The sequence below is a fragment of the Pipra filicauda genome, unplaced genomic scaffold (assembly GCF_003945595.2).
Source record: "Pipra filicauda isolate LSUMZ 115617 unplaced genomic scaffold, ASM394559v2 scaffold261_size1826302_pilon, whole genome shotgun sequence".
Lineage (NCBI taxonomy): Eukaryota > Metazoa > Chordata > Aves > Passeriformes > Pipridae > Pipra > Pipra filicauda.
The window spans coordinates 475635-487539 of NW_024104378.1; the positions used below are offsets into that span (position 1 = coordinate 475635).

The 11905-nt window shown below is 62.8% G+C and overlaps 1 protein-coding gene across 1 annotated transcript in view; it reads right to left on the bottom strand.

Moving 5' to 3' along the window:
- Nucleotides 1–11211, bottom strand: part of PIEZO1 (piezo type mechanosensitive ion channel component 1) — a 24651-nt gene extending 13440 nt beyond the window's left edge. The window contains exons 1-11 of the mRNA XM_027719776.2: nt 11066–11211; nt 4512–4607; nt 3378–3500; nt 3002–3044; nt 2752–2911; nt 1767–1902; nt 1026–1239; nt 731–896; nt 363–560; nt 176–254; nt 3–94 (exon numbers count right to left, since the gene is read on the bottom strand). Of these exons, the coding sequence (XP_027575577.2) occupies nt 3–94; nt 176–254; nt 363–560; nt 731–896; nt 1026–1239; nt 1767–1902; nt 2752–2911; nt 3002–3044; nt 3378–3500; nt 4512–4607; nt 11066–11129 (1371 nt within the window). The 5' untranslated portion in view covers nt 11130–11211. The remainder of the gene's footprint in view (nt 1–2; nt 95–175; nt 255–362; nt 561–730; nt 897–1025; nt 1240–1766; nt 1903–2751; nt 2912–3001; nt 3045–3377; nt 3501–4511; nt 4608–11065) is intronic.
- Between the last annotated feature and the right edge of the window lie 694 nt (nt 11212–11905).

Genomic DNA, 11905 nt, shown 5'->3' on the forward strand with positions numbered 1-11905 from the left:
ACCAGCATGGAGATGAGGGCACAGATGTAGCTCTGTCTCATGATGAAAAAGGTCAGGATGCGCAGGGGCAGCCACTCCGCTGTACGCTTCGTGCCTGGCATGGGGAAAGGGACCGTGAAGGACCCCTGGCTGCAAGCAGGGTCTGGGGAGGGGGAGGTTGTGGGGTCAGGCTTACCTTCTTGGGAGTTCATGATGTGGACTGTGCAGTTCTCAGTGTCGACGTTCGGCCCCTCAGAGCCGGAGGACAACATGGGCTGGGGGGCAGAGAGAGCTCAGAGCCCACCCTGGCACCTCCAGAGCACCACACACCCAGTCCCTGCCAGCTTGGGCATTGCTGGAGGGGCGCAGCCCCCCAGACCCACCTCGGTGACCTCAGCCATGCCGCTGGTGTCCCCAGCAACACCACCCGTGTCCTCAGCCGTGCCACCAGTGAGCTCAGCAATGCCACCAGTGTCCTCAGCCACGCTGTCAGTGTCCTCAGCCATGCTGTCAGTGTGTCTGGGCCAGTTCCCCAGCTCCATCTGCACCCTGGCCGGCAGCTCTGGCAACGACATGGCTCTCTGCAAGGAGTAGGTGCCAGCTCAGGGCACCCCATTGCCATCCCCCTGCCAAGGCACCCCACATGCAGGCACCCCACTGCCCCCCAACTCCCCTCCAGTGTCAGGGCTGGGGCAGTCACAGCAGGACATGCTGGGCATTATCAGCATCACGGGTACGGGGTCCAGCTCACCGAGGAGTACCGCCAGCGCAGCTTCACCACGGTGGCCGCAGTGTAGCAGAGCAGGAGCAGGATGCCGGGGTTGGCGTAGACAGGCCAGGGGTGGCTGGTGTTGAGCTCCAGGGTGTTGGTCTGGGAGCAGTTGTGGTGAAGGATGAAGTCCTTGAAGCCAAACAGTCTGTGGGGACAGAGAAGGCGGCCTTACCCCCCACCATGAGCCAGGGTCCTGTCTCGGCACTGGCATAGCACATGGCTCAACCAGGGTGGCACAGGGACTCATGGCACAGCTCCCTCCCCATGGACTCACCGTGCCCAGATGGTGGAAGGCGGGAAGATCCTCTGGACAAAGGGTGTCTGGTAGACATAGAGGCAGAGGAGGTGGCTGGAGCTGTAGACCCCGACAAGGACGTAGAGGATGTTGAAGGCCTGGCGGCTGGTGGGGAGGTGACAGGCCCACCACAGGCACAGCCCCAAGAAGAACAGGTAGTAGATGCTGGAGGAGGCGGAGGGCAGGGTGATCCCTGGGGAGCGGTGCCCCATGGGCAGTCAGTGCACAGCCCAGCATCCCCCTGGACCAAGCAGCATCCCACTGGGCTGAGCATCTCCCCTTGGACCAAGCATCCACTCACCCTGGACTAAGCATCTCCTCCCTCCTGGACTGAGCTTTCCCCCTTGGATTGTAAATCTTTCCCACTTGGACTGTGCATCCTCCCTCCTTGGACCAAGTATCTCTCCCTCAGAGCAAGCATCCCTCTGTCCATGGACCGAGCTTTCCCCCTTGGACTGAATATCTTTCCCCCTTGGACTGAATATCCTTCCCCCATGGACCAAGCATCCCTCCCCCTAAGACTGAGCATCACAACCCTCTTGCATTGAGTGTCCCCACTTTGGACCAAGCATCCCTCCCCTGGACCAAGCTCTCCCCTCTGGACAGAGCATCTTCTCCCCCTTGCACACACATCCCCCCCTTGGACTGCATATCCCCCCCAGCAGCACATCCATGGAGGACCCCCACCTCACCACGTGCCCCCCCCCATCCTGCACCCACCTGCCAAGGCCAGCAGCAGGTTGGCCAGTACCTTTCCGGCCTCCCAGAGCAGCCAGTGAGCCTTACGCAACAGCCGTTTGCCCAGTGGCCGGGATGCGTGGGCCGCGCATCTGTGCCGACTCGCATTTGCTTCCCTCTGCAAGACAAGGGTGGTGTGAGCTCCAGGACCTGATCCTAGGATGTTCCTCAGTTTCCCCACTCGAGGGAGGGCAGGGGAGGGGTGGCCGGGAGGGCAGGCACAGTGCCCAGCACCTGGCCATGTTTATCTCATCAGCCGCCTGGAAAGCGCCTCCAAAGGGCGGCTGTTTTTCTTGGCACTGGGACCCAGGTTCCCAGCACTGAGCTTTTTTCCAGCCTGCCTCCCGTGCTGGCCAGAGCCTCACAGCAAAGGCATCCATGCTCCGGTTACAGCTTGCACGGCCAGAGCCAGGCACCTAGCCTGGAGCAGCAAGAGCACCCCAAAATGGGGCAGAGCACCCAAGGGTGTTCACTGCGCTGAGGGGGGGCCATTGGGGTTGTGTCCACCTGCGTGACCTTGAGCGCCTGGGTGCCACAAGCACAGCATCCCTGTGACCTGCTGGCATTGCCAGGCAGGGCTGGCACAGCACAGCACCCAGCCCTGCACTAGCGAGCTCAAGCTGGGTGCCAGCACCCCATAACTGCCCATCCCACAGTCACAGCTGTTTGGTGCAATCCCTACGGCAACACCGGAGCAAACACGGGCACTCCTCCACAGCTGAGTCATCCCAGCCCATACAAGGTGCCGTGATGGCTGAGCCTTCACCGTGGCCAAACCTGCCCCAAACTGGGTCCCCAGCCACCAGGGATGCCCCCATGCCAAGCCCCCGTGTCCCAGGCTGTGCCCAGGGGAAGAGTCAAGGACCAGCTGCTGTGCCCCAGGGAGGAGACAGGGACCAGGGATCAGCCACGGGGAGGCTGGTGGGAGCCATTGGGATGTCCCAGTGGCACCGGGGTTGGCTCTCACCCGCTCAGGGAAGCCCAGGAACTCCGGTCTCTGGCTGTAGGAGGCAGGGTAGGTCTTGGGCATGAGGCGGCACAGGCACAAGGAGATGACTGAGATCAGCAGGATGCCAACATCAGGTGCCACAAGACGCACCACGTTGGGAATGTCGCTCGAATACAGCCTGGTGGGGGAGAGTGGAGCAGGGGAGGGCTCAGAGGTGGCACCCCCACCATTGCCAACCCTCAGGTGCCCACCACCGGAGTACCCTTACCTTGTAACCCCAACGTGCTCAAAAAGGACCTCCCAGGAGCTGCCTGCAGGGAAGAAGGGAGGGGCACTGAGACCCTGCGTGGGCAGGCTCCAAGCCCACCCAGAGCACCCACCCCATGGGGAGAACACCTCACATCCATGGGGGTGCAGGTCAGGGTCTGTGCCCAGTGCAGTGGGCACTCAGCAGGCCCCTTGGAATGGCACAGGATGTGCCCAGAGCTGGGCACATGTATGGGACCCTGCAGAGTCTCATCAGCCCCTGAGCACCCAGCAGGACGGGGTCCCACATGTCACCAGCTCGAGGGTTCAGCCCCAGAGCACCACGGGGAGCAGAGGTATGGGTGGCTGAGGGTGGGCATAGGCATCCCCGTACTCACAGTTGGGCTCCCGCAGCCAATTCCAAGCAGGAATTGTGTACAGGCCTATCTGGAAAACCAAGTGGGCAAGGACGAAGAGGCTGCTGGTTGCCAGCAGACATTTGAGGATGCATCCAGCATGACCTGCAAGACATGGGCAACCTGTCACACATGGCCTGAGGCAGCCCCGGGGACACCAGTATCCCCAGTGGAGACCCAGCACCCTCGGGAAGAGCTGGTAAGAGTGCACTGTGCCCAGAGATGCCAGGGGTCTGCCCCAGGGACAGGGACCCACCAGGGCTTTGACCACCTCACCATGCACCCAACACAGCCCAAGAGCACCCTGAGAGCATTACTGGGGAAACTGAGGCATGGGGTGGTGCAGGGAGCCAAAGCCCAGGGCCACCCTCCCTCCCCTGTCCCTGCAGCACCCAGCTGGCACCGGGCGCTTCCCTGGCCCCACTGTACAGGGACCACATTCAGATGCAGTCAGCATCCCCTTTCCTGGTGGAAGGTCCTATTAGGGGGCTCCAGGGGGTCCCCCACACTCTGAGTCCTGTCAGACCTTCCACCAGCTGCAGTCATGCCCCCATCCCACCCGGCTCCCTGGGCCATGTGCCCATTTTCCTGACCGTGGGCAGGCAGTGAGCCCACTACAGCTGTGAGCCGGCCGGGGGCGGCCCCGGGCCAACAGCTTTCCCTCCTGCCTGTTTTTTCCTGTAAATCCAGTCGAAGGCTTTCGGCAGCACCGGGATCCAGGGCTGTGCGAGCCCATGAAATATTCAGAGGGCAAAGCTTTTAGCTGTGGCCGTGCCAGGCGCTGGGGGCAGGTGTTACAGCCTGGCACGGTGGGGATACGGGCACCCAGTGCCCACCTGCACCCACCGTGACACGTCCCCCAGGCAGAGGGGCTGCTCATGGTGTGCCCACCTGGCAGGCACTGCCCAGCCCTGAGGTTTTTAGGTTAATAAGGCTCCAAACTGGCCATTTCAGGAGGGCTATTAATAGCCACACTGGGTTATAATTAACGGAGTGAGGCTCCATGCAGAGAAACCACAGGGCAGGAGGGCAGGTGCCCGCTGGAGGGGGGCTGACAGGTCCCCTGCTGCCCACCCCATCCTGCTCACTCCTTGCATCCCGTGATGAGCCCCTTACCTGTGGCAGAGCCCCGTTTGGGTCCTGAGAACCAGGGTAGGATCAGCAGAAAGAGCAGGTACACCAGGGAGAAGACATTGAAGCGGAAAATGCAGGCTGGGGGCAGAGGGACAGGGTTAGGGATAGGGATGCAATGGGAGGGCTCCCTGCTGCACCCCCCTGCCCTGGGGATCCCCAAAAGAGAGGCACCAAAATGGCAGGTGATTCTGGGGTAATTCCAGGTAGGACAGGGGGTCGAGTTCCCCCCAGGGATGCTGATGGGAAAAGAGGGACACAGGCTGGGTCACTCCCAGTGACCCACATGGGTGCCACAGAGAGGGGGGACACCAAAAGTCCCAAATACGTGGGGACTAGATCCATGACCAAAATCTGCTGTGTTTCCACATCATTCCCACAAAACCACACTTTAAAGGGACCCCTGCGGCCAGGCTGGGACCCACACCCATGACCCCCCCCCAGGGCTGGCACAGCCCTTCACCTGCACCCAGCCCCACTCTGGGTGTGCCACCAGCTCGGCACCTTCCCCCTCACTTATTTTTAGACCTAAATTACAGCTTGTTTGGAGGAATGAAACCGTCGGAGGAGCTGGGTCAAGCCAGCGCCCTGCAGAGCTGCCGCCAGCGACAGGAACAGGGATGAGGACAGGGATAGCACAGAGGGGACATGGTGGGGCAGCTGCCACCCCGGCTGGGACAGAGCGTTCCTGTCACTGTATGAACAGTGACAGACACCAGCACATGCACCAGCATGAGCCGGGAGCATCCACAGGGCAAGCACAAGGCCACGGTGATGGGCACCCACCAAATGAGTGCCTGACTGGAGAGGGGGAGTCACGGGGGGCTGAGCTATGTCACTGTGCCCCTGCTCCAGGCAGTCCCAGGGCATCCCTCCATCCCCTGTCCCGCAAACCACAGGGACACATCCCTGCGCTCCCACCCAGCAGCAGATGAACCCCACTCTGGGTAGGGAAATCCCTCTGAAACAGCCCAGGGAGGGGACAGTCACAGGGAACTAGTGCTGGGGACCGACTCTGAGCAGCCAGGGCAAGGACCTGCTCCCCTTGGCACCTCACTTGGGGAGGGCCCAGAGGACAGCCCCTGGTCTGTGAGGCTGGAGGGGTGAGGGGAGGCCGGCTGGGCGCCAGGGACGTGCTCACCGCCACAGCCCGGCACGGCCCTTCCTGTGTTTACGAGGTTTCAGTGGGACAACACATCCTGAGGTGGGGAACAGCACCACTGGGGGGGACACGGTGCAGCCCCCTGTGAGCTGCCCAGCACCCCAGGGCATCCTCAGAGGGTGCAGGGGCAGTGGGAGGGAGTACCCAGGAATGCACTCAGGGCACATCCCACGCAGCACCTAGTGGGGCTAAAACTGGTCCCTGTTCCTGCAATGGGGTCTCCATCTGTCCCCAGTGCCAGGAAGTGCAGCCAGACCACGAGCAGGGTTGGGGGGCACGGGAAGCCCAGGGTGGGGGGGCACCAGGACCATCACCCACCAGCCACCTCCCCACGGTGACCCCAGGACGCGTCACCTCCTGCAGGCTGCTGAGGGTTGCTGGCTGTGTTTCGGCACACCATGATCTCATGGAGCAAATATTCCCCTTCCCGCGCCAACGGGGCCGAGAGGAGCCTTCCCGGCACGGGGGCGAGACACTGCTCCAGCTTCCGTGGGAGCCAGTCAGGCCCCGCTTGGCCACTGGCACCCCCATCCCAGCACCCACCCACCCTAGTGTCCACCTTTTGGGTGAACCAGCCCCACCGTGAGCCCCCAGCCCAGCCATGGACACGTCAGGGGTGCTGGCAGCACAGAGGGCACCACAGAGCCCTGCTGGCATTGCTGGGGGTCCCACAGAGAACAGGGACTGTGGGCTCCGTGGGGAGACCCACAGGCATTGCGGAGCACCAGGGGAGCACACATATGCTGACCCACTTTTTTGGTGCCACCAGCACCCACGAGCAGTTCACCCTCCACCCCAGCTCAAGGCATCACCAGGACAGCTCCTGGCAGGGTGGCCAGCTTCAACTAGGGGTCAAGAATGAAAAAGAGAGGGGAAAACAGGTGGTTACTGTGCCAGCATGGCACAGCCTGGTTTGGGAGCACCCACGGTGCCTAGCTTGGCACTCTCAGAGCTGCACCGGGGTGTGCCGTGCCAGCGGTGCGTGGGTGCTCCGTCCTGCAGTCAGAGGGAACCGGTTCCCCGCAGTGCTGACAGCGAGAAAGTGCCGGCACAGGGAGAAAAACCAGTTTGGCATGTGGGGAGAGTGTGGTGGGGAGAACAAACCTGCCCTCCTGCACCCACCGTCCCCACGAGGAGTGCTGGGTGGGTGGGTGCAGTGCCGTGGCACCCACCATTCCCCTCCCTATGCAAGCAGCACCCAAACCCACAACACCTCGGGGTCTCACTGGGGCCTGCATCGAGAATATACCTTATATCCCAAGCCAGTTATCCTGGATTGGTGCCCCAAATTCCCCCTCGTGACCCCAGGAGCATCCAGATCAGCTCCCATGGAGTTCACCAGCAGCGCTGGCAGCACATCAAATATTAATGATATAAATGAGCTGGGAGGAGGATAAATCACAGAGCCGGGGAGCTGGCTGAGATGTGCCAGGGTTCATCCATGCCAGCCTTTAATTTCCCCGTGGGAGGGGAAGGGGGTCATTGGGAACCCCAGGGATCCATCAACAAGATGGGGGCAGCCAGGAAGAATCGGTGCCAGAGGCCACCGCACTGGGAAGGGCAGCTGTGCCAGAGGATTGGGGTTTGATGTAGCCCCTTCCCTGCAAACCAGGTGCCATCCTGCACCCACCCAGCTTCCAGGATCGATCCATTCTCAAGTAGATGGGGAAGGGGGCTCCCCAGACCCACCCCAGTGCTGGCAGAGCCCCACACACCAGCCTTTCACCATCACTGGTGTGCACACAGTGCTTGGCACTGGCGCAGCCGCTGCTCTGTGGGGACCTGCTGCCACTTGGGATTAATTAGAAGAGCTCTTTAATTCCCTGCCCTGCTCATTGACATGAGTCCGTTACCAGCTGCCAGAGCCGAGCAGCTCTGCCAAGCTGCCTCCCAGTTAACCTGCCCCAACTGGGGTGCCCAGGGAGCCTGACAGGGTCTCCAGAGTGTCACTTTGCACCAAGGACCCCACACTCTTCACCCACCCGCTGGCTGCAAACCACAGGCAGGGTGATGAATCCCAGCCACTGAGCCTTTCCCCATCCCAAAATCCCATCAGTCCCAAAGCAGCAAGCTCCTGGGCTAGCAGAGCCAGCCACCAGCATATTCCCAGCCCCAACTCTGTCTTCTCCTTCCGGGAAGAGGGAACAGCCCCACCGGTTCACCCGCGGTATCCTGTTTTTGTGGAAAGTTAATCCCAATCCCACCAGCTCCCCGCCCTGCTCCCCAGGGATGCCGCAGGAGATGCCCCAGGCTCCGGGCTGGGTGCCAGTGGGTACCACAGCTGCCAGCCTGGGAAATCCCAGCACCAGCCAGGAGCTCGTGCTATGGGACAGGGAATGTAGTGGCTTGGGTGACAGGTGCCATCCCAGCGCTAGGGGACACTCCCCCATGCCATGGTTGCAGCCCTTGGGACCCCCAGAGCCATGGGTTCAGCACTGGGACACTCGTGCACATATCAGGACCCACATTCCCATCACACAAGGACATTCCCAGATGCCCCATAATATTCCCCACGGGGGCATGAAGGTGTCTGCCATATGGCAGTGCCAAGCAGTGTCCAAACCCTACTCTCCTCACCCAGGGGGGCCCTCTGCACCCCTGGGGAGCCCCCCACGGTGTCAGCCACCTCAGTGGGGCTGTGGGGGGCTCAGTCATGGGGAGATGGGCACCCTGGGCAGGCAGGAGCTGGCCCTGTGCCTCCATCCCATCCCCCTCCACCCGGGGAGGAAGCAGCAGTTATTGCTCTTGGAGACAGTGGTGGCTTTGCTTTTTTTTTTATAGAGTTTTTTTCCCTCCTCTATTTTATTTCCCTTCGTTTTATAAAAAGCACCTGACCGCAGGAGGCAGCTGCCTGCAGCCCACACACCCACTGGCACCCAGCTGGGCACCGGACCCTGCAGCATCCAGGACCCCCGGGGACCCCCCCAGCATCCTGGCTGGGCAAGGGTAGGGCTGTGTCCTCACATCAGGACCCCCAGTTCAGGGGGCACTGCAGCCGCAGGGAGGGGGGTCCACCCTCACCCATCGCTTCTGCCCAAGCACCACTGAACCACAGATCAGCATGGCCAGGACTGTCACCCAGCCTAGGGGTGCCTGGTCCCCCCACCTGTGGGCTGTGCCCCCTCCTCCAATGGCTCCGAACACCCCAGAATCCCACTAGGCAGGATGGAGTCAAGGCGGGGATACAGCCCCTGGCGTGGCTGGGACCCCCACCATAGGGGTCTGTGCCTGTGCCAGCTGTGGGAAGTGGGGGGACTGCCATGGCCACCCCAGGCCACGCCGTGGGGCTCAACTCCTGCCTCTCCAATTGCCCCGAGCTGGCTGGGAGCTGCAAACAAACATCCTCCGGACGTTTGGGAAGAGCCTAATTGCCAGGGAAGGAAGGGCTGCAGGCGGGTCCTGCTCCAGGGCTCTTGTTCCCACCCAGGTGCAGCGGGACAAGCCACATTCCCCCCCGTGCCTCAGATTCCCACGGGTGCAGGTGCGAGAGCCCCCAGACCCTGCTGAGTCACCCCATTTTCCCAAGTGGCTGGAGCAGAAGGGAGTCCCCGCCCAAGTGGGGCCCCAAATTTAAACAAGCCACCTACAAGCTCACCAGGGAGACATCAAGACAACCAATATCCCCAGTTGTGGGAGACAGGCTGTACCCAGCATGTCCTGTGCTGGAGTGGGGTGAAGAGGCAAGCAAGTCTGGCATGATCTGGGGCCAAATCAGCATTATTGGGAAATGAGGGCCCCATGAGAGGCTGCGCCCGGCGGCCACGTGTCACCCTGGGCACCCATGGGATGCACCCAGCAGCTCCTGCGCCCCGGCCCAGCTGTTGCACCCCCTGTCCAGGGAGCACAGCCCCTTCTTCCCAACCCTGTTTGTGGGCTGGGTTATAATTAACCTCCTCACATCCTGCACGATGCTCTGAGTCACTGCCCTAGCAAACCAAAGAAAAAGCAGCTTTTTCAAGAGTCACTGACTTCCTCTGCCAGCGAGGCTTTGCCCCGCGCCACTGGCACAGCTGGCACCCTAAAACCCAGCCCTGCTGCCCAAAACACAGCCGAGAACAGGGTTGCTTGGCTGTGGGCACATCCCTCTCTCTGGGTGACACTACCTCAAGAGTCATACTAAGGCTACCCCAAAAGCCATGCCAGGACTTCCCAGGGTTCAGACCCCCGGTGTAGGTCGTGTGATCCTGGTGTTGGCGGCAGCCCGACTTAGCCCATGCCCGGCACAAGGAGCCCGTTGAACAATCCTGTTTATAGAGAGGTTTTTCCTTTGCGTCTACGCAAACGGAGAGTCCCCGAAGCAGCTCCGGAGCAGCGGGGGTTCAAAGAGCCGATTCTTGTCCTGCGCGTCCCGGGACACGGGGATTTTCCAGGCCGGTGGCCAGCCGGTTGCCTCGGTGGGTGGCACATCTGCCATCAAAGGCCAGCCGTGCCTGGAAGGGGCCGGTGGCAGCCTGGGGACCAGCGGGGGCTGGGGTGGGCACCTTGCTCCCCAGGATGTACCCGGGCACGGAGGGTGCCAGCTGCCCCTCCGGTATCGCCCATCCTGGGCCCTCAGCACCCTCCTCCCCCCCGCCTTGCAACAACAGCAGATCGAGTGGGGTGACACGGCAGTGCTCAAACTGGGTCACTTCGCCCCCAGCCGGTGCCCAGTGACGGGGCCGGTGGGGGACACACACACGACACACACGCACCTCTCCTCCCCACCAGCCCAGGGAAAGTCTCGGCGTTACCCGCGAGTCGTCTCGGTCATGCGAGGGGGGGGACATAGGGTGATCGCCCCGTGGGGGCACAGCACCACCCCCCCGTCCGTCCACCGACCCCCCGGAGTCACCGGCGGCTCCTCCCGGGTCGGCTTCTCCCCACCCCCCGGGGCTTCATGGATGGAGGATTCCAGTCGCCCCTCAGTTCATGCGCGGGGGGAACTTCCCCCGCCACCAGCTCCACGCGCGGGGGGGGCCCCGCACCTCTCGGTTCACGCATGGGGGGGAACTTCCCGCGCCCCTCAGTCCACGCGTGGGGGGGGACTCCTGCACCCCGCAGTCACCGGCGAGCGGCCGCAGCAGCCGGTACAGCCGCGGGCTCACGCGTGGGGGGACCCCCGCGCCACCCGCTCCACGCGCGGAAGGACCCGCCACGTCCTCGCACTGGAGGGATCCCCTCGCCACCCGGTTCACGCGTTGGGGGATCCCCCCGCCACCCGGTTCACGCGTGGGAGAGTCTCCCGCGTCACGCGCGGGGGGTCCCGCCCGGTTCACACCGCGGGATCTTCTCGCCACCCGCTCCACTTGCGGGGCGACCCAGCCGCTCCACGCCTGGGGGGCATCCTCCCGCCACCCGCTCCACGTTTGGGGGGGGGCCCCCCGCGCCCCGCACTCACCGGCGAGCAGGGAGAGCGGCAGCACCAGCCAGTAGAGCCCCGCTAAAAACACCCGCAGCTGCATCCCGTCCGGCGGCGGCGGCGGGGGACCGGCCCGAGCCGCTCCGAGCCGTTCCGCCCCGCCGGGGCTGGGCAGGCCCCGCTGCCCGGTGCCGGTGCCGCTGCCCGGTCCCGCGGCGCTCCGAGGCGCTGCCCCCGCCCCGCGCCCGCCGCTTTATAAAGCGGCACCGCCCGCCCCCCCCGCGGGGCCGGCGCGGCCCCAGCGCCTCCCGCCGGCACCGCGCCCGCCACTGCTGACACGAGTGGGCCGCGCTCAGCACCGGCCCCGCTGCCTCCCGGGTCCCGGGGAAAAATATCAAGCTAAAAAAATTAAAAAAAAAAAAAAAAGCTGATGTGTTTCCTGTTTATTTTGTAAAGAAGAAGAAAAAAAAAAAAAAAAAGAAAAAGAAGAAGAAGCCAGAGCTAATTTTTGCAGAATTTTTGTTCTGGGTGCTCCAGGGCTGAGAGCTGCTGTACGGGAGTGAGGAGCTCCCGACTGCTCCCCCAGGAGCTGAGGTGCACCCCTGGAGCTGGGTGCTGTGTCCCTGGAACTGGGTGAATGATCCTATATCCCTGGACCTGGGGGCATGATCCTATACCCCTGGAGCTGGATGCACAGTCCCATGTCCCCGGAGCTGGGTGCCCACTGCACACCCTGGGGACCCAGAAACAGCCCCACACACCCATGGAGTTGGGAGCCCAGGTGAGGGGAGTTGGGGTCACATACCTCAGGAGCTGTGCTCACCTCTGCATCTCGAGCTGAGTTCCAGTGGGGCACTGGGCACAGCTGGTGGCATGGAC